This window comes from Geotrypetes seraphini, chromosome 3, assembly GCF_902459505.1.
Source record: "Geotrypetes seraphini chromosome 3, aGeoSer1.1, whole genome shotgun sequence".
Taxonomy (NCBI): domain Eukaryota; kingdom Metazoa; phylum Chordata; class Amphibia; order Gymnophiona; family Dermophiidae; genus Geotrypetes; species Geotrypetes seraphini.
In genome coordinates this window covers 363,679,176-363,699,937 of record NC_047086.1, presented here as the reverse complement: position 1 = coordinate 363,699,937, position 20,762 = coordinate 363,679,176, and the positions used below count along the sequence as shown (strand labels likewise).

Genomic DNA, 20,762 nt, shown 5'->3' with positions numbered 1-20,762 from the left:
GTACAATTTCCTGCTGGAAAAGGGGATAGAGGGGTATAGATAGAGGATTACTGCACAGGTCCTGGACCTGTTGGGCTGACGCGTGAGTGGACTGCTGGACACTTTGGACCTCAGGTCTGACCCAGCATAGGCATTGCTTATGTTCTCGGATGATAGATCCTTCAAGGTCCTTCTTACACACAAAAGTAAAAAACACTGTGTAGAAGATGTCCAAGATGCAGGCTTTATTGAAGGTACAAACGTCTAGGACCCAAATGATGGGGACATAGGACCCAACATGGTCCGTGTTTTGACTACCCTGTCTTCCTCAGGGGTCCCTAAGAGTCCTAAAGGTGAAAATATGTGGATCAAAGGCTAAAAAACAATCCTGCTTGGGATCTCTAAGTGGTAGAGTAATGCTCAAATGCTGTCCCCCATCATTTGGGTCCTAGACATTTTATCATGTGGATTTCACGTTTGTATCTTCAAAAAGCCTGCATCTTGGACATCTTCAGTGTTTTTTGCTTTTGCTTGCCTTTTGGTTCTGTGGAGCACCCAGGGTCAATTTTTGCTTGTTTGCCTTCTTACACACACAGCCAGAGCAAGACAGTTTCCCTGGAACAGCAGAACACAGGGTTGTACTCCCAATACTTCCTTGTCCCGAAGAAGACGGGAGGTCTACGATCGATATTGGATCTCGGAGCTCTCAACAAATTCTTGTCAAAGAAAAATTTTGCATGCTTTCTCTGGCATATTTGTAACCCCTTCTGGATCACAACAATTGGTTATGCTCTCTGGATCTCAAGGAGGCTTACACTCACATCCCTATTCATCCAGCCTCTCGCAAGTTCCTCAGAGTAACAGAGTAGACACTGAGGAGGGAGTGGAAAACATGAAAAAGGATCTGCAAAAGTTAGAAGAATGGTCTAATATCTGGCAACTAAAATTCAATGCAAAAAAGTTCAGAGTAATGCATTTGGGGATTAGAAATCGGAAGGAGCCGTATGTGCTGGGAGGTGAGAGTCTGATATGCACGGATGGGGAGAGGGACCTTGGGGTGATAGTGTCTGAAGATCTAAAGGTGAAGAAACAGTGTGACAAAGCGTTAACTGTTGCCAGACAATCAAGTAGCCATGTACTATGTGAGCAAGTAGGGAGGGACAGGATCCCTTCTCCTTTGCAAGGAAGCTCAGAAGATTTGGAATTGGGCAATCCCTCACAACATTTTTCTGAGAGCTGTCTATATTCAAGGAGAGAAAAATTCACTAGCGGACAAATTGAGTTGTCTCCTACAACCTCACGAATGGACATTCAATTCTTCGTCTCTCAATCACATTTTTTCTCTGTGGGGGACTCCTCAAATAGATCTTTTTGTGTCTCCCCACAACAACAAGCTGCCTCAGTTCTGCTCCAGGATCTACTCTCCTCATCGCCTGGAATGACAAACAGATTTCTCTATACGTTCCTTCCATTTCCTCTTATTCTCAAGACACTTCTCAAACAAGAACATGCCACCATGATTCTGATAGCTCCTCGGTGGCCCAAACAACCTTGGTTCTCCCTTCTACTTCAGCTCAGCAGCAGGGAGCCACTACTTCTACCAGTTTTTCCGTCTCTGCTTACACAGTGTCACGGTTCTCTTCTTCATCTCAACCTGCAGTCTCTACATCTGACAGCCTGGTTCCTTCAACATAACTTCACACCTTCAGTTTTCTCAATCTGTCGGACATTTTGGATGCTTCCAGAAAACCTGCCACCAGTCAATGTTACAACCAGAAGTGGACTAGGTTTTCCACTTGGTGTGATCTTCATCACAAGGAGCCTCAATCTATCTACATCCTTGTCTTCAGTTCTGGATTATCTTTTTCATTTATCTCAATCTAGTCTCAATTCCACCTCTGTTACAGTCATCTCAGTGCAATTGCTGCTTTCCATCAACTACAAGAAGGGAAACCTCTCTGCTCATCCTGTGGTTTCCAGATTTATGAAAGGACTTTTCAATGTCAAACCACCTTTCAAACCCACCTCCAGTGGTTTGGGACTTCAATGTTGTACTAGCTAAACTCATGAAGCCTCCATTTGAATCAATGTCTACGGCTCATCTGAAATATCTCACATGGAAAGTGGTCTTCCTCATTGCTTTCACATCTGCTCTCAGTGTCAGTGAACTACAAGCTTTGGTAGCGGACCCACCATTTACTGTATTCCATTATGATAAAGTGGTGCTCCGCACTCATCCAAAATTCTTACCCAAATTGTTACAGAATTTCATCTCAATCAATCAATCAATTGTATTTCTAATATTTTTTTCCCAAGCCTCATTCTCATCCTGGAGAAACAGCTTTTCATACTCTGGACTGCAAGCGTGCTTTGGCCTACTATTTGTAAAGGACTAAATCACATAAATCTTCTCCTCAACTATTTGTGTCCTTTGATCCAACAAGTTGAGACATCCAGTTTCCAAAAGGATGATTTCCAACTGGTTGGCTGCTTGCATCTTGTTTTGTAATACTCAGGCTGGGCTGCAACTGGAGGGTCGAGTCACAGCCCACAAAGTTAGAGATATGGCAGCTTCTGTAGCTTTCCTCAGATCTACCCCTATTGAGGAAATATGCAAAGCTGCCACTTGGTCCTTGGTTCATATATTCACCTCACATTACTGTCTGGATTCCTTTTCCAGACGAGATGGCCACTTTGGCCAAACAGTATTACAAAATTTATTTTCCTAAACACCAACACTCCCACCATCCCATTCTGGTTAGCTTGGAAGTCACCCATATGTGAGAATATGCTGCTTGTTTATCCTGGGATAAAACACAGTTAATTACCATAACAGATGTTATGCAGGGACAGCAGGCAGATGTTCTCACAACCCACCTCCCCTGGTTGGCTTCTTTGCTGGCTATTTAAACTGAGGAGACACGCACCCTATGTCGGGTGGGAAGGCACTTCTCATGCGCAGTGCAGCAGTCGCAAACTTTCTAAAGTTCTTCAAGCAACACTGCTTGTGCAGCTGTCCGCATCGGGGCTCCGTGGATGATGTCACCCATATGTGAGAATATCTGCCTGCTGTCCCTGGATAACACCTGTTACGGTAAGTAACTGTGCTTTATCATCCCTATACTTGGACAGCACAGAATGCTTTGAAAACAGCATTCTGGATGTATCATTCATACCCTCACTTCACAACACTCATCTGCTTCCCTATTACATCTCCCCAATTCTCACCCACGCCACCATCCCCAAACCCAGCCTTCACCACTGACTAGCTCAGTTGCATCATTCATCTCCTCTGAGAACATAAGAATAGCCTTACTTGGTCAGACCAATGGTCCATCAAGCCATTCTCATGGTGGCCAAGCCAGGTCACTAGTACCTGACCAAAACCCAAAGAGTAGCAACATTCCATGCTACTTATCCAGGGCAAGCAGTGGCTTGCCCTGTGTCTTTCTCAATAAGACTATGGAATTTTCCTCCAGGAAATTGTCCAAACCCTTCTTAAAACTAGCTATGCTATCTGCTCTTACCACAACCTCTGGTAATGTGTTCCAGAGCTTCAACTATTCTCTGAGTGAAAAAATAGTTCCTCCTATTGGTTTTAAAAGTATTTCCCTGTAACTTCAAGTGTCCCCTAGTCTTTATAATTTTTGACAGAGTGAAAAATCAATCAACTTGTACCCATTCTACTCCACTCAAGATTTTGTAGACTTCAATCATATCTGCCCTCAGCCATCTCTCTTACAAGCTGAAGAGCCCTAACCTTTTTAGTCTTTTCTCGTACGAGAGGAGTTCCATCCCCTTTATCATCTTGGTCGCTCTTCTTTGAACCTTTTCTATTGTCGCTATATCTTTCTTGAGATAAGGCGAGCAGAATTGAACGCAATACTCCAGGTGAGGTCGCACCATGGAACGATAAGAGAGACATTATAACATTCTTAGTCTTGTTAACCATCCCTTTTTAAAATAATTCCTAGCATCTTGTTTGCTTTTTTGGCTGCCACCGCACATTGGGCGGAAGGTTTCATCATATTGTCTACAATGACACCCAGATCCTTTTCTTGAACACCCAGTCTTCCAATTTCCTAAGGTCTGGCTGCAATTTTTCACAATCCGCATGCATTTTAACAACTTTGAACAGTTTAGTGTCATCTTCAAATTTAATCACCTTACTTGTCGTTCCAATTTTGAGATCATTTATAAATAAGTTAAATAACACCAGTGCTAGTACAGATCCCTGCAGCACTCCACTGTTTACTCTCCTCCATTGAGAAAAATGACCATTTAACCCTACTCTGTGTTTTCTATCCAATAACCAATTCCTAATCCACAACTGAACTTTGCCACCTATCCCATCACACTTCAATTTTCACAGGAGCCTCTCGTGAAGAACTTTATCAAAAGCTTTTCTGAAAATCTAGATACACTACATCAACCGGCTCACCTTTATCCACATGTTTATTCATACCTTCAAAGAAGTCAAGCAAATTGGGGAGGCAAGATCTCCCTCGGCTGAACCCATGCTGAGTCTGTCTCATTAAATCATGTTTGTCTACGTCTTCCACAATTTTTTTTTTATACTTGTTTCCACCATTTGCCGGCAAGGAAGTCAGGCTTACCGGTCTGTAACTTCCTGAATCTCCCCTTGAACCCTTTTTAAAAATAAGCATAACATTGGCTACCCTCCAATCTTCAGGTTTTACAGACAATTTGAGTAACAGGTTACAGATCACTAACAGCAGGTCAAGCAATTTCATGTTTGAGTTCTTTTAGTACCCTGGGATGTATACCATCCAGTCTAGGTAATTTGTCACTTTTTAATTTGTCAATTTGGTTTACTACATCTTCAGATTCACTGAGATTTCTTTCAGTTCTGCTGCATTCTGTATGCCAGTAACAAAGTAACATATTACAACCCACTGCAAACTTGTAGAAAACAGGAGAACCAAACATACTCTTAAACTAGGCAATACCATATCATATATGGTTCCCAATACATCCTTTTCTTATCCCGAGTCAGAGCAAACAATGTAATACCAAAATCAAGCATTCTGAATACAATACTCAGATACATATCAGAAGTACAGTGGAACCTTGGTTTACGAGCATAATTTGTTCCAGAAGCATGCTCGTAAATCAAGTTACTCGTATATCAAAGCGAGTTTCCCCATAGGAATGAATGGAAATTCGCTTTGATTCGTTCCACCAAACCCCCCCCTCCACACTCGAGGCTACCAGTGCTTCTCCATCACCCCCTCCCCCCCGCTCTAACCGGTATCACACCCCCCGAACCGGCATCGCAGCCCCCTCCCCCGCCACGAACACCTCCCCCCCCCCCGCGAGAACCACATTGCACCCCTGTGCTGAAAGTGGCATCCGCCCGCCCTTCCTCTCAAACACGCTCCTTACCCCTTCTGCTGGTTGTGAGAGTGAAAGCAAGCTCCCGCCTCTTGCCTGGGCCGGGCCTTGAGCATCTATCTGCGCATACTCAAGGCCTTCTGGCTCTAGAGAGAACGAGAGCCAGAAGGCCTTGAGTATGCGCAGATGCTCAAGGCCCGGCCCAGGCAAGAGGCGGGAGCTTGCTTTCACTCTCACAACCAGCAGAAGGGGTAAGGAGCGTGTTTGAGAGGAAGGGCGGACAGATGCCACTTTCAGCACGGGGTGCGATGCGGTTCTCACGGGGGGGGGGGGGGGGCGATGCCGGTTAGAGGGGGGGGGAGGTGCTCGCATATCGGAACATGCTTGGTTTGCGAGGCAAAAGTTTGCTGAGTGTTTTGCTTGTCTTGCAAAACACTTGCAAACTGGGTTACTTGCAAACCGAGGTTCCACTTTACTTAACCAAACATAGTAGCGTCTGTCAACACACAGTTCCAGTAGCATTATTAACAGGATGGCCCAACTCAAGGGGACCAGGGTAAAAAACAATGAAGAAAAGAGCACAATGTGACACCAGTATAGCACACACATTGGATTTATTTAATGAAGAAAAGAGCACAATGTGACACCAGTATAGCACACACATTGGATTTATTTAATGAAGAAAAGAGCACAATGTGACACCAGTATAGCACACACATTGGATTTATTTAATGAAGAAAAGAGCACAATGTGACACCAGTATAGCACACACATTGGATTTATTTGATGAATAAAAACCTGATGTGATTTATTCTTGTGTGTCAGCAGATTAAAATGCTGATGATTTATATGTGACTGAGGTCTGTTTTCCTAGATTGGTCAGTTCAGTTCTACGTAAAGTACACCTCTGATGCAAGCAAATGCTGAAACATGGCCACATAGGGTCCTTGTTCATAGAATAAATCTTATTTGTGTGCCATACTACTTAATTTGATTGTGTTATGATTAGAACATAAATGTTGCCATTCTGGGACAGACTGAAGATCCATCAAGGCCAGTATCCTATTAACAACAGTGGCCAATCCAGGTCACAAGTACCTGTCAAGATCCCAAAAAAGTAAACAAATGTGCTGCTGCTTATGCTAGAAATAAGCAGTGGAATTTAAGTGCATCAAGGTCTCCCTCAGCATCAATAGCACCTCTTAGGACCAAGCATCCTTGGATCACATCCCAAGGGCACGTAAAAGTGTATCCTAATAATGACTTATTTTAACATATACATAAACAGTGTTGAATCATAGATACTAATGTGTTTCTCTGTGTTGAGAACAATCTGAATACTTATCAGTAAAAAAAATAAATAGAAAATCTTACTGATCCAAATATTAATTGTGCTTGAAAACTTACAAGAGACAGACATAAGATGCAGTGGAATATTTTAAGTGTATTGATTTTACATTAGAATTCTAAGTTTAATATATATTTTTAAAAATTTGTGAACAATATAAAAATGTGAAATAGAGGATTCTTGTAAATTTCTTAGTGATTTTTCTTTCTTTTTTTTTTTTCTTTCTTACTGATAAAATGAACTTTTCAGCCAGGAGTCTGCAATGTCATTCTGTTTGGAAGAAAAGATGATTGGTAAAAAAGTAAACACAGGTACATCACTGTCAACAGCAGCAGATATTGAATGTAAGTATATGCACAGCATGTGTTCAGCAGCAAAAACAAATTCAAAAGCTTTATTAGCTAGCATGCCATGATAGTAATGGAATCAAACACTGGTGATTTTTTTTTTTCTTCTACTACATCTCATTGTAGTATACCAGATAAATGTTGCATGGCAGATGGCATTCATTTAATTCTTGAAACTACTCACAGTGAGCTTCTTTAGAGGGTTCCTGGCTTAATCTACAGCTGCTGTCTTTAAAAAATGGCTTGGTCAAGCTGTATCTTGATGGTGCCAAACAATTCCACTTTATAATGACGGGCCCGACATGCCACAAGGGATATTTTATATAAACTGAAATTTGCTTATCCTCCTATTCTGTACCTTTATATACTCTTATTCTGAAGGTCTTTTCAGCATGTTTAGAACTTTTCTTCAAATTTACCTCATATAACAAACAGCTTGATTTCATCCAGGAGATCTCAAATGAGCTGAGCCACTGTGATTGGGCATTGATAGGCTCTGTTCAACTTACGCACCATGTTAAGGTAATTTTTGGAAATGAGGTAACTTACATTTGCTGTGAAAAATTGGTGTGAAGACTTGTGCATTCAAGACCTTGGGGTTTTTTTTCTTATTCTTAATGACTTTAATATTTCTGTAATTCTTCAAAGTGGAATTGTGGTACGTGTTATAGAGATCAGTGAGGTAAATAGAGAACATCTAAGAAGTGTGGCTAAAGCTGAGCATTATTTGGTGAAATATTTTATTTAACCTTACAACACAAATGGACTTGAAGAATTTTGCTCTTCAGGATGTCATGAGGTAAATAAAATATTTTACTGAGTAACTTTCAGCTTTGGTTGACTCTGCTTACCTGCTTGTCTTTTTGTATCTGTGGAGATTTGGCGTTCATCTTTGTTGAAATTGGTGAAACAAACTCCTACTTGGGGGGGGTTGGAAAGTAGAATATGAAAAATAGTGAGGGCTCTGTAAAGATAATGTATTAGTGATTTGCACATTTTCTTATTAACAGTAGTATTAGTGATTTTGCATATTTTCTTATTAACAGTAATCAGCATCCCTGACACTGAAGAGATAACCAGTACAGATTCAGAAAACAGACTTGAAGAGGAAAATGATAGAAATTTAAATAAAGATCAAGACTTTGAAGTAGAAATGTTAGAAGAAAAGATCCTATCTGTTGTGGACCAAAATGGTGTATCTATTGGTGTTGCAAAATCTCAAGAACTTCACGTAAGAATGTTTTTACTATTTTTGTTTTTTACACCCCTCCTCCTAAATGCAGTTTTTCTTATCCTTAAGTAGTTCTTAACTGTTTTGTGCTAGTTAACATTGTTCTGCTAAATGTATCCATTGAGGAGAAAGTGACTACTTTAGTCCTGAATGCTGAATTTGTCTGCCTAGTTGTTTTGTTCTTCTCCTGCTGCCTTATATAAAACACACACACATTTCCAAGTTTTATCTGGGACTTAATATCCCGTCTTTCAATAAAATGTCTAGGCGGCTTACACACATACACACCCCTCGTTCCATTTTCCAGACATCTGTCAAAATCTGATGTGGTGGTTTTCTTTTTCAACTTTGTTTTTATTAGGCATTTAAATACATTCACATTTGGAGAAAAATATATTGTTATATATGGTCTTATATCCCACCAAATCCTCCTGAGTGGAGTTCGAGGCGGGTTAAATCAACATTTTTAGATAGGATATACATACAATATCGGGTTAAAATTAGAGTAGACTTCTAACATTTTTCTAACGGTTGAGTTTTTTATATATCGTGACCTTAGAATTACAGGGTTCTAAGTGACAATGTTCAGTATTTTTAACTCCGATGATTTCCAGGTTCTATCTGACATGTGGATGTTACAACACTCATGAGGATTTATTCCAACTTAACCGTTCCTTCATTTCATAAGAAATTACATGGTAAATCCACACTTGTCATTGAACACCAAATTGTCCCATAAACCTCCACTTCAAATTCCTGAGAATGACTTTCGGTACAGTTAGAACCATGTAATTCTAAGGTCACGATATAGCAATTTTACAGCATAGCGGTAGTTATAGTAGAAGTCAGGTCATATTAGACTTATCAGGAAATTATTTTTGGTTACATGTAGCAAAATAAGTGTACACATTGGAACAAATTCAGTTATTCATTTTTAGCCTGTTACACCAGTCCAGACAAGTGGGTTGAATCCATCCTTGACCAGCAGATAGAGGTAGAGATCCTGCATCAAACCAGTGACATCTGTATAAGTGCTGGTAATGCTTCAGTTGAAGATATTACATTCAGTGGATAGCATCAGTGAGATCGGGCAAGTTTCCTACCTCCCTGTATTTCACAGAGACTTATCTCCATTAGTGCTCCATATAGGTGATTTGTGCAGTTTTGTATCTTGGGGGAACAACCCATATCATTTGATCTCATGATGGTGCATTGGACCTCCTCAAAAGTCATGATAGTGGTGGTGGCCTTCCTCAGGAAATAAGACATATGGGTGCATCTCTATCTGATGACTAGTTTATCTGTGTGGATTCCAAGTCACAGATTTGGTGATCTGTCTCTTCAATGGTTAGACTGGGTTGTGAATGTTGCTGAGAACCAGTTGGTCTCGTCACAGAGCATGGAGTACTTGGGAGTGTATTTTGACACCATACAGATATGTTATTTATTCCAAAGGAGCAGATGGTCAAGTTCCAGACAAAGAAAAGGAATCTCTGTAGAGAACCCTGAAGGCCGAGGACTCTCTACAACTCTTAGGATCCATGGTGGTAACTCCGGAAACAGTTCTGCAGCCCCTTAAGAATGCTGAATTCTCCAGTTGGTCTCCCTGTTCATAGGATTTCAGTGCTCATCTCCTTTTGTTCGCTCAGGGAGTTTCATTTGTGGCACAGCCCAATGTGGTGAGGTTCTTGCATACTCAACCACCACTTTGAGCAGTTCTTCCACAATGGAATCAGAATAAAGTGTTCTTTATCGTCTTTCCAGACCGGCACAGAAATTGATGGGTTTATGCTCTTCTGCCAACAGGTAGAGACTGAGACACTAACTTTTGAGATCAGTACAAGTGGGCTGTGCAGTCTCTCTTACAATCAGTCTTTTCTCAGTCTCCAGCAGGTAGAGTGGTCTGTTTGTGCAGTCTGTGCTGAGGCCTGTTGGATCTGGTTAGTGAATCTTTCTTGGCTCCAGGCTTGTTGGATCTGGTTAGTGAATCTTTGCGAGCTTGGGGTACCCTCTCAAGGGTTCTACCAACCTCGGGGGTGCCACACTTGAAAGAAGTTGAGTCCCTTCCCCCCATTCCCCCACCTCCCCAAGTTTTCTGGATTAAGAGGTGCATCAGCTGTAACCTGGCCACAACATACCATCTATGCCTGTAGTTTAGAGTGCCAGTAGGGTCTGCCTGATCTTGATACAGCTAGCTAGTTGTGAGAAGATATAAGAAAGTACAATAAAAGACACAAGAAATAAATGGAGCCTTATAATTTAAAACAAGAGAAAGACCTGAGGCTGCGTTTTCTGTGGGAGCCGTTCAGTGCATGCGAGTGCACAACATGTACCTGCCGCCTCGAGGGAGACCCAGCTTCGGGTGTCTGGTTCTCCGCTAGCACTTCGTGTGTTAGCCGAGGGGACGGGCCCTGGCTTTCAGCGGTCCATTATTTTTCGGTGCCGCGTTTGGTTTTACTGATGCAGTTTACCGATGGCCCTTCCCTTAGTCTTTTGGCAGGAAGCAAGTCATGGCCTCTGGTGACGTTCCTCCTGTCTAGGAAAGGCAGGAACAGGTCTGAAATGTGTTTTCTGCTCCTAACATGAAATTCCTTCAGATTTTACATTTTGAAGTGGAAGTTTAAGACTCCCTCATGTGGTGAACCATCTAGAGTAGGATCCGGTCAGCATTCTGCTCTTTCCCTAAGCTTCAGGATATTTGGGATGTAGTGCATATTCTGTGGTAATTTCCGGACGCGTGTTTTCACATGGCTCGGCCCATGGCCAGACTCTTCCCCACTCTGGTGGTGATAGAGATGTTTTCAGTCTCCTGTGGTTGATAACAAAAATACGAGATTTAAAAAGTGACAATAAGACAAAAGTGTAATGACATTTGAAACTAACCAAAGAAAATAAGAGAATATCCAGATTATGCCATAAATATCACTAATCATCAAAGGCAATAAAATATTATATAAGCTCTAAATGACTTAATATACTATGAAACTTAAAGAAGGCTAACATCAAAATCACTCAGTATTGTGGAAGTTCTACAGCAGGGGTAGGCAATTCCGGTCATCGAGAGCCACAGGCAGGACAGGTTTTCAGGATATTCACAATAAATATGCATGAGATAGATTTGCATCTCAAGGAGGCAGTGCATGCAAATCCATCTCATACATATTCATGGTGGATATCCTGAAAACCTGACCTGGCTCCGGCTCTGGAGGACCGGAATTGCCTACCCGCTGTTCTACAGCATCTGAACACAACCACTGTTACTGTTGAGCAGCTAGTATTTCTAAATATTTGCCAATATAACATCAAATATAGTCCATACACTTTATCATTTTATAATTTCTAATAAAAGCACATGGTGTAGAAGTAATTTTCTCACAGAAACATATTTTCTGCTGGAAGGCTTATGTACCTCTTTAATCCCCACCCCCACCCCCTTTTTTATAAAACTGCACAACAGGTTTTTATCGCCAGCTGGCGTACTGAATGCTGTGTGCTGCTCCAACAGTCATAGAGTTCCTATGAGCGTCGGAACAGCACAGAGCATTCAGCGTTCCAGCCAGTGCTAAAAACCTCTTCTGCGGTTTTGTAAAAGAGGGGGTGGTAAATGCATATTTCCCTGATGCAGTTTATGTGAAATAGGGATCCTTGCTGAGAATCTGCCAATTTTTCATGAGGATGTCTTCAGCTTCATAATTTTTCACAATTAGGTGCTTCACTAATTTTGACTTCTCTAAAAGTTAAATAAAATCTTTATTCTGCACTATACTTTCTATAGTTATTAGAGCTAAAAGCTTCAGTATTTGACACTAGTATATATATGGGAATTTTAATGGAGCTTTTAATTTTTTTTACCTGTGATTTTTTTTTTTTCTTGAGGGTGTTAGGTCCCTAAAGTATGTAATAATTCACTGAAGCCTTTTCCTCCATTCCATAAAAACTTTAAGCCATCTGATTGGTATACTACTGACTGGGTTTTTATCTTTTCTGTTCCTTACTAATATTTTGTATCAACATACTTTTAAGTCTGACATAAATGTTAACAGAAAAATGATTTTTTTCCCCTGTTTTCTTTTCATCAGCCTTACTGAAGTCTGTTTTTTTTCCTCCAATTATGCTTTATACTGTTTTTGTACATTTTTGTTATTTTTGACATCTCAGCATTGGGTCTCCCTTTTCCACAACTTTTGGCAAATCTTTATTTCTCTTCAAGTCATGTTCTTGAGAGAGTACGGTAAGTTCCTCATTTGATTTTGAATATCTCATCTCCCTGTGAGAATCATTGTCAAATTGGTGTGGTAACTCTACCACCTCTCTTGTTTGAATCAGAGATCCACCTCTGTGACATCAAAAACATATTCAGCCTTGGTGAGATCACCATAAGTTATGCTAAAACAAGCTAACGAGATTGCTTAGGGGTATACTAGAGCCAGTTGGAGTTTAGGTGCTTTTAGTGTCAGGTAGTAAAAATAGTTTAGAAAGGGAAAAACTTTTAGAAGTTTATGGTGTATGTTGAATATATACTGTATGGTGGGTAGAAGGAAATATTCTGGTAACTAGTGAGAAAAGCTTGGTTTTGAGTATAATTATGTAGGTAGAGAGAAGAGGAGATTAAGCTAAATATAGGGGGAAGTGGTTAATGCAATGTTAAAACAACTCCTCCTAATCCTGGAGAACCCTTTAATTATTGGCCTGCTTTTAATTTATTTGCGCTTGAGAAAATTGTGGAAAAGTATAGCTGTAGTAATCAGAGAATCATTTACATGTGTTTTTATTTTTGGACAATTGACAGTGTGGCTTCCACAAGACCACAACACAGTCTTGATTTCGTTATTGGATTCTGTGCATTCACATATGGATGGGGGAAGCCAGATGCCACTTTTGATGATTGGCATTTTAAGCAGTATTTGACATAGTGGACCATTATATTTTACTAGTGTTTAAGCCCGTTACATTAGAATAGATGAGTCTGTCTGTCTTTCTTTCTGTCTCTCTCCTTGATAGCTGTCTATCTTTCTGTCTTTCTCCTTGGTCGCTGTCTGTCTTTCTTTCTGTCTATCTCCTTGGCCGCTGTCTGTCTGTCTTTCTTTCTGTGTCTCTCTCCTTGGTGTCTCTCTCTCCTTGGCCGCTGTCTGTCTGTCTTTCTGTCTCTCTCTCTCTCTCCTTGGCCGCTGTCTGTCTTTCTTTCTATCTCTCTCTCCTTGGCCGCTGTCTGTCTGTCTCTCTCTCCTTGGCCGCTGTCGGTCTGTCTGTCTTTCTGTCTGTCTCTCTCTCCTTGGCCGCTGTCGGTCTGTCTGTCTTTCTGTCTGTCTCTCTCTCCTTGGCCGCTGTCGGTCTGTCTGTCTTTCTGTCTGTCTCTCTCTCCTTGGCCGCTGTCGGTCTGTCTGTCTTTCTGTCTGTCTCTCTCTCCTTGGCCGCTGTCGGTCTGTCTGTCTTTCTGTCTGGCTCTCTCTCCTTGGCCGCTGTCGGTCTGTCTGTCTTTCTGTCTGGCTCTCTCTCCTTGGCCGCTGTCTGTCTGTCTTTCTGTCTGTCTCTCTCTCTCCTTGGCCGCTGTCTGTCTGTATTTCTGTCTGGCTCTCTCTCCTTGGCCGCTGTGGGCTGTTAACTGGAGGGCCCGGGCTGTGGAACACGAATGTGCAGCAGATAGGGAATTGCAATTAAGCAATCTCACACCCTTAAATGCGCGATGCAGAGATATTAGATGGAGTGAGGGTGGGAGGGGGTAGTCGCTGCTGTAGTCGTTGCCTCCGTGTGTTCGTGCTTAAGGTGCCTCCACATGCGCAGTAGAAGGAACCAGCGTTGCCGAGGGAGGGCGATAGGGAAACCACTGCTGGATCCTTCTGCGCAGGAGCTACGGATCATGGACGCGGGGATCACAGAGTTTGAAGTGCGCATGCGCGCTAAGGGTTTTATTATGATAGATTGGCCTGATTATAGTAATTGAGCGTGAGAATTCAAGTGGTGGTGATTTGAATTCTTCCTAACCAACAAGTCTCATAGGTTTGGAATGACTGAGTTGTGGGAGACATGATCATATGCCCCCTCCCCTATACAACCATCCCCTGTGATTCTGTGTTTCTCAGTTCCAGTTTTAGATTATATGTTAATGATCTTCATATTCTGATGCTAGTTGATACCTTTGATTGCAGTGAAACGAGCAATAGCTGATTTAGGCCAATGGATGATGATTTATATTTTAAAAAGTGTTTACAAATAACTATCTCTTGTGCTAGCTTGGATATCAACTAACATTAATATCTGGAGAGATATCTTTGTTTAGCTGACATACCAGAAAAACTAAAGTTTGTTTGTTCATTTATAACCCGCCTTTATCCAAGGTGGAGAACCACTCAGCATTCACAAGTTCTGAAATCTGTTTCGTTTTCCTGTAATGTGATCTATATGTTTCAGTTATTTTAATCTTATTAAATATCTGCCTTGTATATAAATTTAAATAATGAACAAAATTTATAAAGAAGCTGATGTGTTTTCTTAAAAAACCACAAATTTATAATTTTGCTTTATTTTAGGTGATTACAGAAAATGAGCATGAAATGCATCTTGAAGCTGCAACACTTGGGACAGAATATGAGGAGTCGCATGTCTCTGGCACCCTTAAACTTCAGCATAATTTTGACAGCATTGAACAGCATTTCACTTGTTGTTTAGCTGATACCAAAGATACTCTTGAATGTGAAATGGATGATGATAGAGACCTTTTGGATCCTCCAAACAACTTTACATTAACATTGGAAGAGGACAAAGGGGAAACAGAACAAGCAGAAATTGCAGCAATAAATATTCCTACTAAAGTAATCAGTGAAGTAACAGAAGAAAGTCTAAATTATGTAGAAAATATTGAGAATCTGGAAAATATTAAAAACTCCTTATCATTTGTAGATAATACTCAAGAACATAAAAATATCGTTGACACACTGCCATATGTGCCTGAACCAATTAAAGTTGCTATTGCAGAAAATTTATTGGATGTAATCAAAGATACAAGAAGTAAAGATTTCACAGTGGAGATGGTTGAACAGTCCGTTAATGAAAGCATTCATCTCAAAAGCAGATGTAAAAAGAGTTCATACAATTCATTGAAGACCCCTTTAAAAATAACTACGAGATCAAATTCTGATGATATGAATGTCAGCCATGTAGATGAATGGTTAAACTCTGTACATAGTTTAAGAGAGAAAAGTGCCAAAAATCAGGATGATCATTCCACAGAAATATTGTTAACAAAAGAAAATAAGCAAGAGCAAGTAGGACTTTCTACTCCAAGGAGAAGTACCAGGAGAATAAAAGGAATGATAGAAGAAATACAGGCAAGCTCTCCCCTATCGAGAGAGAAAACCAAGGATCATCCAATATCTCAGATACTCATTTCTACTAAGAGAGGATCCAGAACAACTAGTGAGAGTATTTCAGAGACATTAGAAAAGCCTCAGTCTTCTATAGAGGAAAGCCAAATAACTACTTCAAAGAGGGGTTCAAAAAAGACAGAGACTTTAGTACTTCCTGAAGAATTGCCCCAAACAAAGCTACTTGGTACTCCTAAGAAAGGTATTAGGGAACTAAAAAATCTCTTAGATATTCAAGAAAGTAACCACCTTGTTATGAAAAGGGTCCAAATAGCTAGTACACCAAGAAGTCACAGAAAGAAATCAAAAGATGTGACAGTGGAGAATTATGAAAGTGTGAGTTCTAATGTTCAGGAACAGGATATTCCTGTAGTTCTTAGAAGAGGAAGGAGTGGTGCAATGGAAATGTTAAAAAAAGAGCATGAATCATCCAAACTTCTACTTCATCAAGTGCCTACCACTCCAAGAAGAAGTTCTAGAAGAGGGGTGTTGAATGAGGCAGGAGTTAAAGATAGTACAATAAAGCAAGAACATACAATCAGTACTCCTAAAAAAAGATCCAGACGATTAAATGTCAGTAAAATTGATATTACTGAAAGTGCAAAACCCATTTTAGATGAAACAATGGAACAGCCAACAGAAGAATTTACTGTAACCAGGCCTTCTAGGAGGAAGCTGACCAAAATGAATGAGAACCAAAGTAGGAAAAGTACATTGCCTTCAGTAACAGAAGAGACAACGTTGGAGGAACGTTTACATAAATCACCAGAGAGCAAAGAAAGACTGTATAATACTAATAGCATTTTATTTGATGAATGTAGAGAATCTTTAACAAACACCCGCATCACAAGGACCAGATCAAGCAGTGTATTGCAACACTTTACTGAAAAGTCATTTACTTTTTCTCCTCCTTCCACAAGACTTAAAAAGAAGAAGTCAAAAGGTATTTTTAAGCTGGGTAAAAAACATATATATTAAAATATTGTATGAAATTATGCACATTACTTATACTCACAATATTTACTTTGAGTGATTTTAGTTGGATAGATTTAAATAAGTTGGCAAATGTATGTAACAATTGAAGATGAAAAATAATCATTGTGTAAATGCAATTTGTAAGCATTATTGCATATTTTTGTAAACAGACACCATTCACACCGATAAAAAAAAAAAAATACTGATTCGGTATAAATTTTATAATTTGTGTGTAAAATTTCCCCTTCATAAAGCTCAACTCCTCCCCCTGGACTGAAATCTACAGCCACCTGTTCCTCCTCTGGCTCCATCCTGTGCTGTTCTCTTGCTCCAGTCATAGTTCATTCTCACTTTTCTGGCCTTCTTTAGCCCCCACCCCTGTCTGGGTGGGGGCTAAAGAAGTCACACACACACACACCCTTCTAACTCCAAGCAAGATCCCTTATTCTCTATCCCCAGAGTCTTCTCCCCTCCCCCACCCATGACATCGCCTTGACATCTTTCTCTCAACCTTGCATGCCCATACCTCATCTCTTTTTTTTGTGCAGAATTCTATGCAAATTCTCTATTGCATAATTGTGCAGAATTCCCCTAGGATTAATACTTTTCAATCACGTATGGGTGATGTCATCCAACACAGCCTGCGCAGGAACTTTCCTCGGTCCTAAAACAGAAATCAATCATATATGTGCACCTCTTCCTACCTTCCACTGTCGCACCAGATTTAGCTTTTCATAAAAACATAAGAATAACTGTACTGGGACAGACCAATGGTCCACAAGCACCTGGAAAAAACCCCAAATAGTAGCAACATTCCATGCTATCAATCCAGGGCAAGCAGTGGCTTCCCCCATGTCTATCTCAATAGCAAACTGTAGACTTTTCCTCCAGGAACTTGTCCAAACCTTTTTTTTTTTTTAAATCAGCTTCATAAACAACTACCACATCCTCTGGTAATGCATAACTATTCCAGAGCTTAACTATTTTCTGAGTGAAAAAAATATTTTTTCCTATTGATTTTAAAAGTATTTCCTTGTAATTTCGAGTATTCCCTAGTTGATGGAGTAGAAGATCGATCCACTTGTACCTGTTCTACACCACATAGGATTTTGTAGACTTTAATCATATCTCCCCTCAACCATCTCTTTTCCAAGCTGAAGAGCCCTAACCTCTCTAGACTTTCCTCATACGAGAGGGTTCCATCCCCTTTATCATCGTGGTTGTTCTTCTTTGAATCTTTTCTAATTCTGCTATATCTTTTTTGGGATAAGGTGACCAGAATTGAACAAAATACTGACGGTGAGGTTGCCTCATAGAGCAATACAGAGGCATTGTAACATTCTTAGTCTTGTTTACCATCTGTTTTCTAATAATGCCTAGCATCTTGTTTGCTTTTTGGTTGCCACCTCACATTAAGCAGAAGGTTTCAGTGTATTGTCTACAATGACACCCAGATCTTTTTTTTTGGGTGCTGACCCCTAAGCTGGACCCTAGCATCTAGTAAATATGATTTGAGTCATTCATCCCAATATGCATCACTTTGCATTTGTCCACATTAAATTCTATCTGCCATTTGGATGCCCAGTCATCCAATTTCCTAAGGTCTGCCTGAAATTTTTCACAGTCCACATGTGTTTTAACAACATTGGTGTCATCTTCAAATTTAATCACCACACTTGTCATTCCAATTTCCAGATCATTTATAAATAAATTAAATAGCACCGGTCCCAGTACAGATCTCTGTGGCATTCCACTATTTACCTTTCTTCACTGAAAAAAATGGCCATTTAACCCTATCCTTTGTTTTCTCTCTAAACAATTCCTAAGCCACAACTGAACATTGCCTCTTATCCTGTGACTGTTTAATTTTCTCTGTAGCCTCTCATGAGTAGCTTTGTCAAAAGCTTTCTGAAAAACTAGGTACATTACTTACTGCAAGTTAAAATCCAGTATCACGGGACACACTCAGGTGTCCTACAGTAGTTTTCAGATCTGCATGCATCCCTTATACAAAAAAAAAAAATTTTGGCCTGGGGGTGAGTTTGAGTGTGAAGAGTAGGCAAGCTCAGTACTAATCGGTTAGTGCAGCTATATCGCTGCAGGCTAACTAGTTAGCATGGGAGCCCTTATCACATAGAAAATAGGTGGTGGTAAGTGCTCGTGCGCTAATTAGGAAATTAGTGTGTGGCCATTGAGGAAATTGAAAAAGTGGCCTCTGCATATGGGAAAGCCATGCGCTAGTCATAGAGCAGGCCATTTTTTAGCAGTTTAGTAAAAGGGCCCCTAACTGATTCCCTAAAGTCTGGCAATTCTGTTTCTTCAAAATTATGTGGTTTTTTCCAGTGTTATTTGAAGGAAAATTTTAGAATTCAGCTGTCCAGCTTAGGACAGTGTCGATTTCCATTAGTAATTTAGAAAAGGATCTGCCAATTTAAGTCATTTTTTAAAATGCTTGCAGGAGTGGACATGTATATGTTGTCGTCATGTAGCAGTAGCAGCACCTGTTTTACCATTATCAATGTCTAAAATACCACTGAGGTCAACATAGAAACATACATGTACATGGTTGGTATTTCAGAACATAGATGTGTACAGCTGCCATTTTAAAAACATTCATATCTGTTTCCCTAAGCTGTTGCAGAGCCAGATATCATTTGCCAATATTGCTTTGGGAAAGGAAGGGGGGTATTAAGGGGAAGGTATTAAGGGGGGTATTAAGGGGAAGGAGTGGACATGTATATGTTGTCGTCATGTAGCAGTAGCAGCACCTGTTTTACCATTATCAATGTCTAAAATACCACTGAGGTCAACATAGAAACATACATGTACATGGTTGGTATTTCAGAACATAGATGTGTACAGCTGCCATTTTAAAAACATTCATATCTGTTTCCCTAAGCTGTTGCAGAGCCAGATATCATTTGCCAATATTGCTTTGGGAAAGGAAGGGGGGTATTAAGGGGAAGCCTCCCTTAAACTCTACAGTTGAGTGCTGCACAACACAAGCATCTTTATAACCTTGATGTCCATGGAACAGGTATAAATCTTGACATTGATCTTGGGGGACATGAATGTACATTCCCCTTCTGTAATAGAGAATGTAAATGTTTATTATCCCAGGACAAGCAGGCAGCATATTCTTGACTGATGGGTGACGGCACCGACGGAGCCCCGGTACGGACAATTTTAGAGTGATTGCACTCTAAGAACTTGGAAAGTTCTAGTAGACCGCACCGCGCACGTGCCTTCCCGCCCGACAGAGGTGCGCGGTCCCCAGTTTCTTAGTTTCCGCGGAGCTAAGAAGACGCATTTTCAACGGCTGTTGAAACCTTTTTTCTCTTTTCGCCTTCCCGCTCGCGTAAACCGTTTTGGAAATATATATATTTCCCCTTTTTTCTTTTTCTTATTTTCTCTAAAAAAAAAAAAAACTTTTCTTTTTTTCTTCTTTTTTTGGGTTCACCCCGGCGGGGCCTGCTGCCACCATCGAGGCCTCGGCCTTCGATTTGGCAGAAGCCGTCTTTACGTTCATGCCCCCCCAACCCGGATTTAAGAAGTGCCAGCGGTGCGCGAGGCCCATTTCTCTCACTGACCGCACAACTGGTGTTTACAGTGCCTGGGTCCTGACCATCGAGCGTCCACCTGCACCCGCTGTGCCACTCTCAAAAAGAGAACCTTAAAAAACTGCCAGATCCAGCAGCGGTTATTATTTGGTACCGATATGTCTGATTCGGCGGCACCGGCTCCGACTTCGGCACCGACCCAGTCGGCACCTACCTCATCGACACCGCGCGATACCGCGCCAGCGTCGCATCCCTCAGGTAAGCCGGCTAAGAAGCCTTCCCCGCTGGAGCGTTCTCCGGTCTCAGTAGCAGCGAGCCCAGTCCTGCCGACCTCGAGGTGCCCGCGGAAGCGCTCCGCTCCGATTGAGGTCAGCCCCTCGACCTCGGGTTCCTCTTCGGAGTGTAGAGCGGCACCGAAGGTACCGCAGAAGAAAAAGGCGGTACCCGTGCCTTCCCTGGATGAGCGAATTGCTGCCGTCCTGCAGGCTCAGCTCAAGGAGCAGTTACAGCAGCTCCTTCCTGCTCTTTTGCAACCGAGCCTTCCAGTCCCGGTCCGGTCTGAGCCACCGGTACCGGCAGTGGAACAGCCTCTTTTATCAGCATCCA

At 41.1% G+C, this 20,762-nt stretch overlaps 1 protein-coding gene across 2 annotated transcripts in view; it reads left to right on the top strand.

The window, feature by feature from the left end:
- Positions 1-20,762, top strand: part of AHCTF1 (AT-hook containing transcription factor 1) — a 368,321-nt gene that overhangs the window by 311,775 nt on the left and 35,784 nt on the right. For both annotated transcript variants that reach the window (XM_033936331.1, XM_033936330.1), the window contains 3 exons: positions 6,932-7,026; positions 8,076-8,260; positions 14,788-16,564. In XM_033936331.1, coding sequence (XP_033792222.1) covers positions 6,932-7,026; positions 8,076-8,260; positions 14,788-16,564 — 2,057 coding nt within the window. The remainder of the gene's footprint in view (positions 1-6,931; positions 7,027-8,075; positions 8,261-14,787; positions 16,565-20,762) is intronic.